At 44.7% G+C, this 16,891-nt stretch overlaps 1 protein-coding gene across 1 annotated transcript in view; it reads left to right on the top strand.

Moving 5' to 3' along the window:
- DAW1 (dynein assembly factor with WD repeats 1) overlaps window positions 1–16,891 on the top strand; it is a 190,905-nt gene that overhangs the window by 115,441 nt on the left and 58,573 nt on the right. Inside the window, exon 10 of the mRNA XM_069213859.1 lies at window positions 11,339–11,453. Coding sequence (XP_069069960.1) covers window positions 11,339–11,453 — 115 coding nt within the window. The remainder of the gene's footprint in view (window positions 1–11,338; window positions 11,454–16,891) is intronic.

Below are 16,891 nucleotides of genomic sequence, written 5' to 3'. Positions count from 1 at the left end.
CCCAAAGGGGGCAGAAATGGCCTAAATACAATTTTCCCCTCCAGGGGAGCGACCCTTGCCCAAGGGGTCGCTCCCCATCTGTAAAACAAAACAAAAAAAGAAAATCCCCGGTGCCTTGTGGTTTCTGCCCCCCTTGGGGGCAGATCGGCCTAATTAAAATAAGCTGATCTGCCCCCCAGGGGGCCAGAAATGGCCTAAAATAAATTTGCCCCCCAGGTGAGCGACCCTTGCCTAAGGGGTAGCTCCCCTTGCGTGAAATTCACGTAAAAAAAAAAAAAAACTCCCTGGTGTCTAGTGGTTTCTGTCCCCCTTGGGGGCCGATTGGCCTCATAAAAATAGGCCAATCGCCTAAATGTAATTTGCCCCCTAGGGGAGCGACCCTTGCCTAAGGGATCGCTCCCCACCTCTTTAAAAAAAAAAAAAAAAAAATGATCCCTGGTGCCTAGAGGTTCTCTGCCCCCTGGGGGCAGATCGGCCTAATAATAGGCCGATCTGCCCCTGGGGGCGACCCTTGCCCAAGGGGTCGCTCCCTTATGCCAATTTCAAAAAGATAAATAAATCCCTGGTGTCTAGTGGGCGTTTCAAAAGCCGGATTACTTTGCAATCCGGCTTTTTGTAACGGTCAGAGAGACATCAAAGGGAAGGAAATTCCTTTCCTTCCCTTTGAAGCCTCTCCGGCCTCCTCCACGTGATCAGAAAAGAAATGCTTTGCATTTCTCTTTCGATCGCGCTGGAAGCTGAGCTTCCAGCACGATGGAGGAGGCCCCTATGTGATTGTCAGCGCGCGATGCGCGCTGACGTCACAGTGGAGGAGGGGGTGGAGGGGGAAGGGATTCCCCTTCCTTCCACAACCGGGGGGTGTGGGTGGGGAGCCCATGGTGGGAGCGCTAGCACTCCCCTCAGTTCCCGGGTGCAGGACGAGGTGATCTCGTCCAAGACACCCGGGAACTGGTGCCTTGGACGAGATCACCTCTTCCAAGGCACTCAAGCGGTTAATGAGGGCCATAATCTTATTCCAGAATTTGGGTTGAACTGATTTCATTGTCATAATTGATTATATCCTGCAAACAAGTGCAATCACTCACCTGGCTTTTCACTGTCCTAGTATACATTGAATTAACCCTTATTGCTTTGGGACAGAGGCTTCTGTCTTCACGATCTTTCAGTTTATCAGTATTACCTAGTGTTTCTTCTTTCTTTGATTCGCTCACATTGAGAATTCGTCCTTCTCCTTTGTACTACAGGCAGCGTTGTTCTTTAAGTTTTAATAGCTTGGTATCTTGCTGCATTGTACTGTTTCTAGAGTGTGTGCTTAAGTATTCTCATAAGGTCTTGTGATCTTGGATTTTTGTGCATATCTTCTCTTTCAAGCTGTGCAATTGGGTTGACTGCATGCATATTAATTTAGCTGGCTAATTTGCATCTTGGTCCCTTGAATATTTCTGTGGGACCATGTCGGACCTGACATCCTTGGCATGCTTTTCCCCAAACACTTTGCTTTCCAGCCTCCTATTTTATTTTACTTTTAGTTTTGCTGCCTGTAGGGCTTTACACACTTTACCACTGCTAACCAATGCTAAAGTGCGTATGCACTCTCCTTTAAAACATGTGAGTGAAAATTGTCTTACACCCAATTGGCACATTTAATTTACTTGTAAGACCCCAAGTAAGGTGGTACTACAGGTGACCAGGGCCTGTAAATTAAATGCTACCAGTGGGCCTGCAGCACTGATTATGCCACCCACTTAAGGCCTGCCATTTTAGCCTGTGTTTCCAGTTTTAAATTGCTATTTTGACCTGGCAAGATTAATCTTCCAAGCCGAAATGTTCCTTTTTAATACATATGTCACTCCGAGAATAGGCCCTAAACACCTCATAGGGTAGGGTGTAGTGTGTTTTTTCTTTTAACTTTTACATGTCGTGGTAGTGAAAAACTCCTACATTCGTTTTCACTACTGTCAGACCTGCTTCTCCCATAGGACAACATTGGGTTGACATTACTTTGAAAAAGTGCTAACATTTGATTGAAAACAGATAGTCAGCTAAAGTTTGGTCCCTGCAGAACTATAATTGAAATTCTTCTTTAATGATAAAGTTGGACTCTAGTCACAATTCTGAAAATGCCACTTTTAAAAAGTTGCCCTTTTCTTGTTCTAGCCATTGGTTCCGTCATCCTGTCCTTGGGTCACATGACTACGTATATCTGGCACTTGGTCCTTCTGGATTGCTGCCAGACAGTGAGACAAAGGGAAGATATAAGTTGGCAGGATGGGCCACTCCGACATAATGAAGGGGAAGAGCTGTCACCTACCTCAATTGCACATCACAAAGGCTTTGCCTTAACACACTCACAAAGGGTTTGTCACTAGTCTTTCTTGTCCCCAGACAAGATGTGGCCAGTGTAGGGAGGAAGGATATGCCTGACACACTAGGAGGCATGGAAACCTCTAGATCCTTCTCCAGATTCCAAGTGGCACCAGGTTTAACTAATGAACCCTCAGACCCAACTCTTCAGTACACCCCTGGACCTATGGAAGACTCAAAAAGACTGATGTGCTGCTCAGCCAGAAAGACTACCACCCTGTTACCCTGCTGCCTGAGTGAAAGACTGAATCTGTATCTTGAACCCAGGGCCACCAGAATGACTTCATGGGCTAGTTGGCTGGCCTCCTGATCACAAACCCGAGGGGCAAAAAAGGCTCCAACAGCCTTGAACACAGCACCTGAACTCAGCCTGTTGTGAGTCTTGTCCGCCAAATAGTGACCACTTAGTCATGAACCCTTTGAAGTGGACCTGAATGTGCTGTGCCATTCCAGCTCTGGTCCTGTGGGCGAACCAATGTAGCATGGATCAGCTCCATTTCCGAAATGTTGCTGCATGTTGCTGCATGATGCATCCTTGACACAGGCCTTTGCATTGCAGAATGCAGTCTCCTCGGACTCCCTGCTGTGCGACACATCCTTGATGCAGGCCTTCACATTGCAGCTGAGTTTCCCCTGAATCACCACTGCAAGATGCATCCTTGACACAGGACTTCGCATCGCAAACCCCCTCATCGACAGCATCCTCGACAATGAAGCAGGACTTTGCATTGCGGCATGCAGTCTCCTTAGAACCGCTGCTGTGACATCTTCGATGCAGGACCTCACATCGCAAGCCCCTCATCGACGGCATCCTCGATGACTGACTATGCAGGACCTCGCATTGCAGCCTTGCAGGTCCTTAGAACTGCTGCTGCGCAACTCACCCTGGACACAGGATCTTGCAATGCTCTGCAACCAGGATTTAAAGTACTCTTGCTCAGCTGGTCTTACTTGGTCCCTGTATCCGATCTGCGCTCCATCACTGTGGTCTGAACTTGTAACTTTCTCCAAGTCCAGTACAACCAGATAACCACAGTTGCAGCTTTGTGCTTCTAGGAACTGTTTTTGCTTAAAACTTTGAAATTACGTATCTCCAGTTCTACTCATTGGATTTTTGTTGTTTTTGTCTCAATTGATTCATTAATTTCCACTCTATTTTTCTACATTGGTTTGGGGTGTTTCTACTTTGTTACTGTTTGAAGTGTTGCGTAAATACTTTACACATTGCCTCTAAGTTAAGCCTGACTGTTTTGCCCCAGGCTACCACAGGGCTAAGCGCAGGTTTATTTGGGGTTTGTTTGATTTCATTCTGGCAGAGTTTGTGGATGTGGCTTGAGTAGATCGCCGCCTTTCTAATCCAGTAACCCAATTTCCAACAGTCAGTGAGACCAGCATGCTTGTCTCCTCAGATTATCTGTTGTGGTATTCCCCAGGATTTTATATGGAGTCTGACGTTTTTGTGGAGGTGTTACTTCATGGAAGGCGATGTGTGGGTATCTGTCTAGCAGGGCACAGTTGCAGCTGCTTTAAATCTGGAGTCGGTTGGAATTGAGTTTCCTCTGTGGCTTTTATTATTGAGACCTCTTTCCCTATGACCCCTCTTTCGATCCTGCTTGTGGCAGTGCATATCATATGTACCGAGACGTTGCCCATATCTCTGGCCAGGACTGAACTTACGATGGAATTCTGAGGTTGGTAAACTGATAAACTGCTTGACTCTGATACAAAGTCTGGCAGTAATGGGCCAGAGGCTTCTTATCTAACTGCTTCGCTCTTGGACACCCTGCTGTCGTTGGCCTTGGTCATGTCAGGTCATGAAACAGTCACATGCTAGCAGTGGATCAATGTCATCCGTAACTATGCTGCTCTAATTACACATGCTGTACTCATTTCTTAATGTGTGACTTGCTCGAATTTACTATTAACAGCGTTTAAACCTTTGTTGCCAGCTGGACAATAACATAACGTCTGTATTGGAATCTGTAACCTGTAAAACGCTCCCAACCCCTCGGGCCAAGTTTGCTCTATATAAAACTACAAAAACACAAAACTTCCTATGAGCTGCCAAATAGTTGGCAGTTTAGGAATTTTGATTAATTTTGTCAGTGAACGGGTTCTGCAGTTTCAACTGTTACGATTTTGTGGGCTTATGTTAAAAGACAAAGGGAGCTCATGGAGACATCCATCGACTAAATGCTTGCTGGTGGAGGGAGAGAGGATGCCAACAGGTCTGCTGAGGCTGGGACATACATCTGACCATACCACCACTTTAACAATCTTTAGTCACACAGCCATTACATGGATACCAACATGGAAATGCTGTCTTCCGCTGGTCCTCTTGTCCTGCTAAGGTACCCACTATAGCCTGCTCTCCATTGATCCGATTAGCTCGTCCCCCGGTCCTTACTTTTAGCTCTCCATATTGTGTCTTATCTAGCCAGGCACAAATCAATAGAGTTCTGAGTTGCAGGAGCTTGGGGGGACAAGTGTGTAGGTCATGATCATAAGCACCTTTTTCTGTTCCATAGCGACCTAAAAAAGGTTGATAGTACCAAGATCGTCCTGAAAAAATTAAAGTAAAATTTTGTGAACGCATGATATGCACAAAGAGGTATGTGTGTGAATTAATGTGTAAAAGACAGAAGACACTTATTTAACATTTTGGAACTTGCTGGTTCTTTCCCCTAGACATAGTAGTCCAGTCAGTCGGCAGTATAAGAACTGAGAACCCTTCCTAACAGCAAGGGCATTTTAAGGATTTTCGGGGCCCTGGGCCGAAAATATTTTGAGGGGCCTCTGTTCGAAACGGCTTTGAATGTATGATTCAGTTTAGTCTCTTCATGCTCATTGGCCTCGTCACTGACAGTGCACAGGCGCACTTATCCAAATTCAAAAGTTGGTACATGTAATATTCTGGGTTAGTGATATTTTACCACAGCAGCAGCTCACTAATAATACTGTAAATCTCTGTGATGTGACACACTCCCATTTCTCATCTGAGGTCCTGTTTTGGTATAAAAAAAATCTTTTTTATTGGATGTGTGAAAAATAAATAGATTTCAGCAAAATGTCTGTAATAGACTCTCGCATATCACTCACATTAAAATAACTTAAAGAGAAACAGTATTTGAAATAATCTGTTTAAGAAGTATTCATGGTCATCAGGGCAAAACTCTCTGCCCATAGAGCTGGCTCTATCAGAGGCCTCCTGAAAGGCTGAGGCCCTGGGTTAGAGCCCACTTTGCCCATACCTTAAAACATTTCTACCTACCAGACAATAATATGTGCAGTCATTACCACCGAAAAGAGACATTTAAGTCTGCTAAACGAAGCAGTGGAACTTTTACACTCTAGTCTGAGTGTTGGTTTTATATTTGATTATATTGTTAGCAATGAATCAAAGCAGTTATGTGCTTTGTTCGTTTCTATTATAATTGGTCTAAGGGGGTGACTTCCTTGCATGATCACTTTCTCACATCATATGGCATGATGGATCACTTTCTCACGTCGTACAGCAGTTTTCCATACTCCTTTAAAATCGTAAAACGTATTAACAAAATATTATAAATTTAAAAAAAGTTATCCCTTCACTAAATGTCATCTCATTGCCCTTAACAGTTGTTCTGGTTTTCAAGCCTTTCTTGAAGGACATATCTTGCTAGTACTCTGATGCCTGAGGTGTCCGCTTATTTTTAGCGACCAATGCCCAATGAGTAGGCGAGAAATAAAAACCTGAATCCCAACTGCATGAAATCCCTTTGGGGGAGAGACAGCTGTCCAGAGATGCAATCTCCCCATCATGGAGCATATTAAAACATTGTTTGTTCACTTTGCTAGTGCTGATAGTAGCTTTAATCTTATTTTATTCTGAAATATGTGCATTAAACTTTCCCAACATAACTGCATTTCTGCTGGCTATTCAGGACAATCCACGTTTAAACACTGATCTATAATCTGCGGATGAGCACTCTTAAATCCATTACATTTCACGTTTTCTTCTGATCTGATATACATGCAGATAATGCAAGCTTTTCTTTTTGTTTCTTTTGTTTTTACTTTTTCTTTTTCTTTTTCTCCATATCTGTATTTTAGTGGTAACTCCTAGTGCTTCTGGACACAGTGAATATTGTACTTCTCTTGGATATTGTGTATTTGACTGATTTCTTGGTAGACGACCCAGGTTTATCTGAAATCACTTAGTGACTGTCATGCTGTGGGCTGGGGTCACCGCCTCTTGCTGAAGGATAGTATATTTGAAAAGGCATAGGGTCTGAAATAGAGTTTTTCCGTCCTAAACCTGTCGGATATCCCGCACTCCCTATTTAGAATTACTGGATCCTATAGCACTTGCTATAAGGCGGATGGTGTATCTGTCACATTTGTGAAAGAGTACCTGTCTGTCAAACTCTAAATCGGGCCCATAGTCCCGTTGATGTGCCTTTCATCCAGGTACTTTTTGCTGCTTGTAATTGGGGTTGTATTGGAGGAAGCGCACGGTTCGCATTTCAGATTAATTTGCCTCTGTTCCTTCTGTTTTAATAGTCCTTTTTTTTTTTTCTTCTTTTTTTTTTTTTTTAACATTCTGTCACATTTATTTTTATGAGCTCATCTTAATTTCCTTGGTTAATACATGTGGCGGTAATACTGCGTCCACTATCACGAATATCCTGTGGAATTACCAGTGCATTAACAAAATAGCAGTAGTTTTGGATCCAGAATGTGGAAATAACATGCAGCATCCACAACTACTGGACTGGTCACCCCGTGTATTTCCCAGTTTCAGTCCTTTTTTTCTAGTCACATCAGTAATGGGAAAAGCCAGTGGTATAGCCGGTAGTGATATTAAAGTGTGCAATATCCCACCCTGTAACATTATGTGGCATGCTGCACCCAATAAAAGTCTTGCTGAGTGGTGTTTCCATAGTGCGCAGGAACACCACTCTGTACAACGAGCCCCTATCTGTGAACACTTTTGAAACCTGATTTTTACAAATCCCATTACCTCCTAGAGCCATTTCTTCATTTAATTCCTCACTAACTGAGGCATTGCGCCTCTATGACAGGCTTTTCTTTCAGCAAATCCCTTTTTAGTTCTCGCCTACTGAGAGCAAGCGCTGTGCTGCAAGACATATTGTTTACCATTGAGTTGGCCTACAAGCTGCTCACAGCATACCATTACTTGTTTCTGTTGTTCCTCTCATTTTCAATCTTCCGATTTCTTAGCTCCCATAGGCTTCCCTTACTTTCTTGTGTTAGCTCCTCCCTGGACCATGGACCAAGTACATTTGTTCTCCTCGTCCTTGTTCTCTGTCCTCTGGAAACTACTATTTTCTATATTTTGAGCATTTTGGTATTGATCCTGGATGTGCAATGTGCTTTCCCATTTTTAACACAGGCATACAGCTTGTTATTTATATTGCTATTACCCTATAAGCGTCTCTGTTGATGCTTCATTTACTCTCACCCACAACTGTACTATCCGACGCCCCTCCGCTCAATGCCACACCACTCTACGCTACTCTAATCTGTGCTGCACCACCCTACTCCACTCTACAGCACTCTAATTCAAACAATGCCATTCTACTCCATTCCTCTATACCATTCTTCTCTATGCAACTCTGCTCCATGCCACTCTATACCACTCTATCATAGCTTTACTTCACTCTGCACCACTACGCTGTACACTGCTCATCTACTCCACTCTATTCCACTCGACTCTAAGCCATTCCACTCTATGCCAATTTACTCTACTCCATTTTACACCACACCACACTACTCTGCCACCTTACTTTATGCTACTCCACTCTGCGCCATTCCACTCTATGCCACTCTACTCCATGCCACTCTACGCCACTCCACTCTCCTATATGCCATTCCATTCTGCTCTATGCCACTGTCCTCTATGCCACTCCAATCCACTGTGTGCCACATTTATCCACTCACTCCACTCTATACCACTTTACTCTACTCCACTCTACTCTGTGCCACTCTGCTCTATTCTACTCCACACAATGCCACTCTACAGGACAAAATGGTACTCTACGCTACTTCAATTCTTTTTCTGTCACTCTGTTCCATGCCACTCCACTCTAGTCTACACCGTTCCATTCCACTCTATGCCACTGAACTCCACACATCGCTACTCTACACTACTCCACTCTGTGCTGCTCCACTCTACTTTGTGTCTCTCTGCTCCACCCCACTCTGACACTCTACACCACTCTATCTCAGTCTACACTACACCTTTCTACTCTGTGCTACACCACATTTTGCCACTCTCTTCCACCCCACTCATTGTCACCCTACTCTATGCCACTCTCCTCTACATCACCTATGCCACTCCACTCTAGCCACTTTAAGCCATTTGACACTATTCTACCCTATATCACTCTATTCCACACATCTCTCTATGCCTACCTACTCTGACATCGTATTTTCAACCACTGTCCTCTACACCAGTTTAGTCTACACCACTCAGACCCACCCCAAGCTACGTAACTCTAATCCATGCCACCCTACTCCACTCTACTCTACACTGCTCTGCTTTTTGCCACTCTACACCTCTCTCCTCTGTGCCACTCAATGCCACTAAACACCACCCTACGCGACTCCACTGTACTCCATGCCACCCTACATTGCACACTCTACGCCACTCCAAACCACTGTATACCAATCTACTCTATGCCTTTCTACTCTACACCATTCTGTTCAACCCCACTGTCACTCCATGCCACTCCACTGTACACCACTTTACTGTACTCTACACAGTGCCACTTTGTTACTGTACGGTTCTCTACTCTACATCACTTTGCTCCATGGCACTCTACTCTGCGCCATCTACTCTATACCAATCTCTGTGCCACTCGACTCCGTGCCCTTTGCCACTCCATTCTACACCAGGCCACTCCACTTCACACCACTCTTCTCCATGCCACTATACACCACTCCACTGACCTACACCACACTCCTCTGTGACACTCTCCTTAATGCCACAGCACTTTTAGCCATGCTGAAGATCAGCTATGCTGCTGTACCACATGACTGAAAGACATTGACAATGCCAATATTTCTCCATTGGCAAGACTTATTGGCTTTGCCAGTGCTTGTTTGTGTTGCCTTCTCCCATGACCTCCGTCATAGGTAGCACAAAAGGGTTGACAATTTTCCTAGCTCCTGTTCTTTGCCTTGTCTCCATTGTAAATGGGTTTCCTTTTCAGGATCACGTCTTTTAAAGCGGAAGAGAAATCTTGGGGAATTCTTTCTGAAAAAGTGTCAGATTCAGATCATGGGATCTGGGCACACTGGATGTGCTCTCCTGCCAGTACCCTCGGAGTCTCTTTAATATGTTTGTTCCAGTTATCCTGATTCAAAGATACGATTGTCCCCTCTCCAAAGAGATGGGTTACTTCAGTCATTTCTTCAATCTACACTGCAGGTTTATCCCTTCTTTTCTGTTTACATTTCAGGAAGAGGCTTGAAGGGTCCCTGTCTCTAATGTATGTAGGTCGGCTTTCTGGGTTGTTCCCTTTACATTCATGCTTCACTATGTACTACAAGTGGGAGGTGGTAAACAGCTTCAGTTTGGCACAAGGTTTTGCCTTCTGTTAAATACATTTCTCAAGGTTTTGCTTACCCTTCCTCCACTCAAGGGGATGCATGGGTGACGCAAGACATGAGAGATTTACCAAGCCATGCAAGGCCACCTTGTGTGGCCCTCGTGGCTTGAAAAATCTAGAGTAACTCTTCACTCTGCGGCAGGGAGGCATTCCATTGGTGGAGCGTTGGTGTTCCATGTCATCCACCCATGTGTTCTATACAGTCCCAGATTTCCCAACATTGGTACACCTTTGAATGTATCAGATTTGTATGCCTCCCCGCCAGAGGTGCAATGAGGAGAAATATCTTAATTTGTCCTCTTTATTGTGGAGCACAGGTAGAAGGAGGAAAATGCCTCTGAGGATTGTTTTTGTGCAGGAGGATGTTCCTTTCTGCACAATAACAATCTTGCATACATTGCAGGCACCCTTGCACCATGCTAAAAGGGTGCCTACGTTTGCACTAGGCAGCAGTTTGAGCACCAGTGCAGAAAGAAAGAAGCATTGTATAATGTTAAATACTGCGCATTCCTGCTGTCTCCTTTTCGTGCAGCAGAGCAAAAATGGCTTGTGCGTTTGCATGAAATATGGGCCTAAGAACCTTTTTTTTTTTTTTTTTTTTTACCCTCTTTTTCAAAAGCACTCACTCATCCCACTATGAGATGTAAATCTTTTTTTTATAAAACTTATTAGGATGAGCTTGTTCTTCAAAAGAGGCAGAACGGGTTTTTTGACTGCACAGCTATGTTAGTGGTAAAACATTTTAGAAAGGTTTACCTTTCAGTCCCTAACTCCAAAACTTGTCCATGAAATGTAAATCCATCTGGAACTTTCTAGCGTTCAACTAGGAATTATGACGCAGGTTTTTGTAAGATGTCTGTCCCCGTGTAGTGTTGATTGAGTTCAGGAAGTATGATCTTAACTTCTAATTAAATTGGACTGCAGGGCTTACCAAGTTGCTATACATCTTCTATCCTCTTAGAGGGTTAAAAATGTGAATTGCATTTGTTGACTGATGTTGCTGTTTGGTACCATTGTATCTAGCTGCTGCTTACCTGGGCTGTATCTTAGTAGACCTATCTAACGTTTTTTTGTTGTAAGTTTGTGTGCTGGCAAACTGATGCGAAGAGCTGTTGTCAGTGCCCTGTTTAGAGTTCCACATTTTTTAGATTCCTGATAAAGTTAACATTCCTAATGATCATCAGAAGAGCGAACTCTACTGCCTCTTCAAGCTCAAATCATTCAGTGCAGAAGCAGGTGTGGCTATGCGAATTTCAACTGTGTTTTCGCATTAAAATTTGGTAAACATTTCCGTTACCTAACTTCTTTCATCTTTATATATTTCTTTTCCCCTGTATCTTTTCTGGCTCTGATTGAAGCTCTGGGATGCTCTGAATGGGAAGTGTATGGCAACACTGACAGGGCATGAAGATGAAGTATTAGATGTCTGCTTTGATTATACAGGACAGTTTATTGCAACTGCTTCAGCTGATGGTAAGTGGCCTGTATTCTTTACTGATATAATAATTTAAACAGTGGATACAACATGTTTGATTATATGTTTCACTCATTTTATGGATTTTAAATTTATGGAAAGAGCAAACATGGGAATCTCACCGGTCTTTTTGTGCAATAGAGAAACACATTTTCTTCTCCCCGCAAGGGCTTATACAATCAAAACAAGATGCATGCAATAGTTGTGGCTATGTATATTTGTACCTAAGAACACTACCTTTTGACTCAAGTTTCTAAGATAAATAAATGTTGAAGTCTAAAGACAATGTCACTTGAATATGGACCACAGACTAGTAAAGATGAACTACAGCAAACCTAAGACACGAATACTGAAATAATTGTGAAATTAGGAGAGTTCTATATTCATATTTTGACTCTGTAGGAGGAAAAGGAAATTGGTTTAGAACAGAGGTCCCCAACGTTTTCTGCAATAAAAGCTACTTATGTCCAATAAAAATCATCACGTTCTGCCAATATTATATATATGTGACCACATTAGACAAGATTACAATAGTGGCCACGACATGCATTACCAGCACTGATCATCTTGGTCCAGGGTTGCCAGCAGTGATGTAAAGAAGGCTCTGTCAATTTAGAATGCCCTAATGTGGGTAATACAAAACAGCTATAGCTGCAATGCCCTGGCACCAAGGTAATAATACTGGTAAGTAGTCTCCAAAAACTGGTTTATTACTAATATATAGTTGTAGCTATATTTTGGAAATTTAGCCATTTTCTCAAAAGATAATCTCACGAGTTCTGAAAATGCACACATTTTTGTGTCAAGCACATGCTTTTTAATTGTGGTATTTATATTAGTTCAATCAACCATAAGCTTTTAATTTTAGTCCAGGCTCCACAGAGGAGACCTACTTACAATTAGTTGGAGAGCTGCCAGTAACTCATGAATCACTTGTTGGAGAAGCCTGCCATAGCGGACCTGTTGAGATAACACAAAAAAAAGTGCCTGAGAGGACCTAGATTGCATTCATCATTTAAAATACAAAGACTGTACGGACAGGCGGTTTCCCCCCAGGCCTCGATCAAGCCACCGTTGTGGTGATCCCAAAGACCCATTCTCTGTCGCAGCATTGTTCTGCCTACCGCCCTATCTCACTCCTTAACACTGAAATGAAGATTCTATCTAAGATATTGGCCACCAGGCTGAAGAGGGTGCCACCCTCACTGATACATCCGGAACAATGTGGCTTTATGCCGACTAGGAGTACCACGCATTGCCTTAGGCGACTGCATGCAACGCTGGCTTATCGTGGCTCCCTTACCCATCCCCGCATAGATTTTGAGAAAGCGTTCGACACAATAGACTGGACGTCTCTCTCCCATGTGCTTCCAAGTGTCGGGATCGGCCCTAAATATCAGGGACTGGTGCTGCTCCTTTATTTCAATCCAACTGCTTGGGCGCAGGTGAATGGGGTTGTGTCGGATCCCTTTCAAATTCGCCGGGGAACCCGCCAGGGGTGCCCTTTATCCCCGCTTCTCTCCGCACTAGAGATAGAGTTGCTTGAGAAGATAAGAGAAGACCCACTGATTGACGGATGGTCTTGGCCCACAGGGCGTGAAGACCATATAGCGGTGTACGCTGATGACGTACTCCTGTACCTGACCAGCCCAGCCATTAGCGGACCCCGATCTTTGCAAATACTGAGGCTGTTCTCCCAAGCATCTGGCCTGACATGCAACCCCAGTAAGTCCATGCTGGTTCCATTGCATCCTGCAAGGGATTGCTATGACTGGCAAAACAATATTCCTATTCAACGCAATAGCTTCCGGTACCTGGGAGTGAATGTGGCCCTCCTGCCCGAATTGGTCTGGTCGCTCACTGTCTCACCACTCACCCAGAGGATAAGTGACGACCTCCAGAGATGGCTGACCTTGCGTCTTAATGGCCTGGGAAGGATAGCACTATATAAAATGATGGTTCTGCCCCGGTTCCTTTATCTTCTCCAGAATTTCCCCTACCAGATACCCAAGAGATGGTTTAAAGAAATGGATGCAATGGTGCGACAATTCCTATGGTACAATTCTCCCTCTCAGCTCGCATTCCGTACTTGTCAAAGGGATGTGTATGAAGGGGGGGGGAGGTTAGGAATGTCCAACGTATATCTCTATTACTTAGCAATGCACTTGCTGGTGATTAATGACTGACTGGGAGGTGGTTGGTCGGATCCAGCGTACCAGCTCGAACTCCTGACAGTGGGCTTTCCCAAACTGCTTGAGATGTTGTATGGTAACACCCCACCGCGTAAGATTCCGGAAGTGACAAGGGTGGTACTGCTGGGGTGGAGGGCGGTACAGCAGATGACGGGATGGTAGTGGAGGCTCACCCAGCAGACCCCGCTATGGCTGGGGGCGTGGCTTGATGAGGTTTCTGCCTTAAAGGCATTCCAGAAGTGGGACCATATAGGCATTTCACTTTTGAGGGACGTCTGGGCGGGCTCCCACATGCAGTCCTTTCAGGAGCTTCAGCAGCAGTACTCGCTCATTAAGACCCAGTTTCTTAAATACCTACAACTCATGCATGCATTGAGCACGCACATCCAGGCTAGTTCGGCCCTCTCTGAGTTTAGTCCTGTGGAAGCAAAATCCCTGATGGCTGGTTTGGACGGGGGGGGGAGTGTCTCAGATACACCACACCCTGGTCACCAACACAGCAGAACCGTTGGATAGGCTTTGAGAGAGGTGGGAGAGCTGGCTGGGCCAATAGAGGAAGAGGATTGGTGGGATGCCTTGATGGCCCCTAGGAACTTAACTAGGACTACACGCCTTTGTGTGGTACAAACATATTATCTGCATACAGCATACCTCACGCCCGATAAAATGCACAAATTGGGTCTCCGACCCCATGCGGACTGCCCCAGCTGTGCAGGCCGAATGCAGACTTCTACCATATGGTGTGGGTTTGCCCACACATAGCAACCTACTGGCGAGTGGTCACAGCTGAAATCTCCAGGATCCTGCAAGAGGAGGTGGAGACTGCCCCGATGCTACTCCTGTTGGGTGTCCTGGAGGGAGTGGGGACTAGCAGAGTGGAGCAGGCCTTCCTCGGGGTGGCATGCCTGGTGGGCAAAATGGATATCGCAGCCGGCTGGAGGACGGAGATGGCAACGGCGATTGCTCAATGGCTTGCGGGGCGTGGACTGGTGTGCCTAGCAAGAAAAGCTGGTATATGAAGCAAGAGGGTACCCATCTAAGTATAACAGGGTGTGGGGAGGTGGACGGGCTTCATGGGAAATCCGATTAAATGATATTCCTTGTGTGTGACGACATTTGAGTGACGTGTTCCTCAACATCACAATCTGCGGTGATTATGTACGCATGCAAACCAAATGGGATTTGTACACCAATATGCCTATAAGGTGCAGATGTGACCTATTGCTATTAAGTTGTTATGCAAAAACTAATAAAATTGTTTATAAACAAAAAAATACAAGGGCTGTATGAAGAATAAAATGCAGATACTTATTCTGCTAAAATGTCTTCAAATGAAGAACTGAGGTTCTGTGCTAACTTCAATATTAGGAGCTTATTAACCATTTCGTTATATTATTTTTATTAGTAGTAGTGTTGGTATTATTAATAATAATGTTGTATTTTATTATTTATATAGTTCAGACTTTACTGCATGTGTAGTGGAGTGCTTCAATTAATTCAGAAGTTGCAAACATTTCACCTAAAGACATTGAGTTGAATTCTACTCTGCCCTGTGCATCATTCAAGGAATATTATTGGAGAAATATTTTGAGAGGGGAAGTGGAGGAACCTGATGGTAGGCAATACCATCTGCTGAACGTGAAAGATTTATTGAGCCCAGAGTCTGGCTGTTGCCCCTGAGCCATTCTCCACAGTATGTGTACGAGGCTGACCTGGTTTGTAGTGGGTACCTTGGGTACTTACACCAGGTCCAGTTATCCCTTGTTAGTGAATGTAGTAGTGTTCTAGCAGCTTAGGCTGATAGAGGTAGCTATAGCAGAGCAGCTTAGGAGACATGCAAAGCTCATGCAATACCACTTATAGTTACACAGTACTTATGCACAAGTAAAGACAATACCAAAAATAAAGGTATTTATTTGGATGACACAGTACCAAAAATATCTTAGAGACAATACTCCTTCTGGAGGTAAGTAATATGCACTAGACACCAAAATTAGACAAGTAAATAGTAATAGAACCATGCAAACAGTAGTAAATCCTGTAGAATGCAATTGGAGAAAATAGGTCTAGGGGCAACACAAACCACATACTAAAAAAGTGGAATGTGTATCACGAATTCCCCCCTAGACAAGTGTAGTGTGTGCAGAATCGCTGGGAGAGTAAAAATACAGTAAAAGTAAGTAAATTACTCCACCCCAGAGCCCAGAAAAGCAGGAGTAAAGTATTGCAAGTTTCCTTAGGACACACTACACCTCGTTTTGGGGATTTTGAAGCAACCAACCAAGTCTGCAAAGAACAACTGCTAGATTATTGGACCTGAAAACCTGCAAAGGAAGGGGACCAAGTCCAGAAGTCGAAAGAGGTTCCAGGAAGGACAGGAGCCCCTGTCAACCCAGAAGAAGGTGCAAATGAAGAGTCCCCAGTTAGTAGAAGACTGCAGAAATGCACCCTAGGAAGATGCCAGCGGGTTCCTGCATGATGCAAAAGATGTCCCACGGCGTGAAGATCGTTGCGGATGAGATTTCGTGTTGGAAGGCGCCAACAAGCCTTGGCTACAACAAAAAAGTGTTTTTAATCAAAATGGCGCTGGATGGACCCAGGAGGGACCTGGGGGCCTCAACTCTGTGTGAGGAGGAAGAGGGGCCTCAGCATTTTAGAGAACCCTCAGGATTCCAGCCAGCGCCCCCAGAAGCAGCAGGATCCAAGTTTAAAGGAGGTGCAAAACGCAGTTGATGCAGCACAACAAAAGAAGGTCCCACGCCGCTGGAGAACAACTCAGCGAGTTGAGCGTCGCAGGGTGGAGTGCTGGGGACCTGGGCCAGGCTGTGCACAAAGGAATTTTGCAAAGAGTGCACAAAGGCCTCAGGAGGCGAAGAAGACACAATACACAGGGGTACCGTCTTTCTCAGGGAAGACAAGGTCTTAAATCCTCCAAATTGCGTCAGCAGGACCTCAAGACAGTCTATGTTGATGATGTCCACCCTCTGTGGCCTTAGGAACATGCTTGTTGCCATGAGAGGAGTCCAAGGGTACCGGTCCTAGCCTTGGAAGGTGCCTGCTTGGAGCAGGGGAGTGACTCCTTCACTCCATGGGAGATTTCTTCGGTCCTTCTGGTGCAGGATGAAGATAGGGAGTCCCCAGAGCACTGTTGCAGTTGCTGACTTGGAGCTGAGGTTGCTGAAGAAAAGTGTCTCTTGTAGACACTTTGTTGCAGTTACAGCGTTTCTTGGAGCAGGATGCGGTTG

This window comes from Pleurodeles waltl, chromosome 11 (assembly GCF_031143425.1).
Source record: "Pleurodeles waltl isolate 20211129_DDA chromosome 11, aPleWal1.hap1.20221129, whole genome shotgun sequence".
NCBI lineage: Eukaryota > Metazoa > Chordata > Amphibia > Caudata > Salamandridae > Pleurodeles > Pleurodeles waltl.
This window is presented reverse-complemented; position numbering and strand designations above follow the sequence as displayed.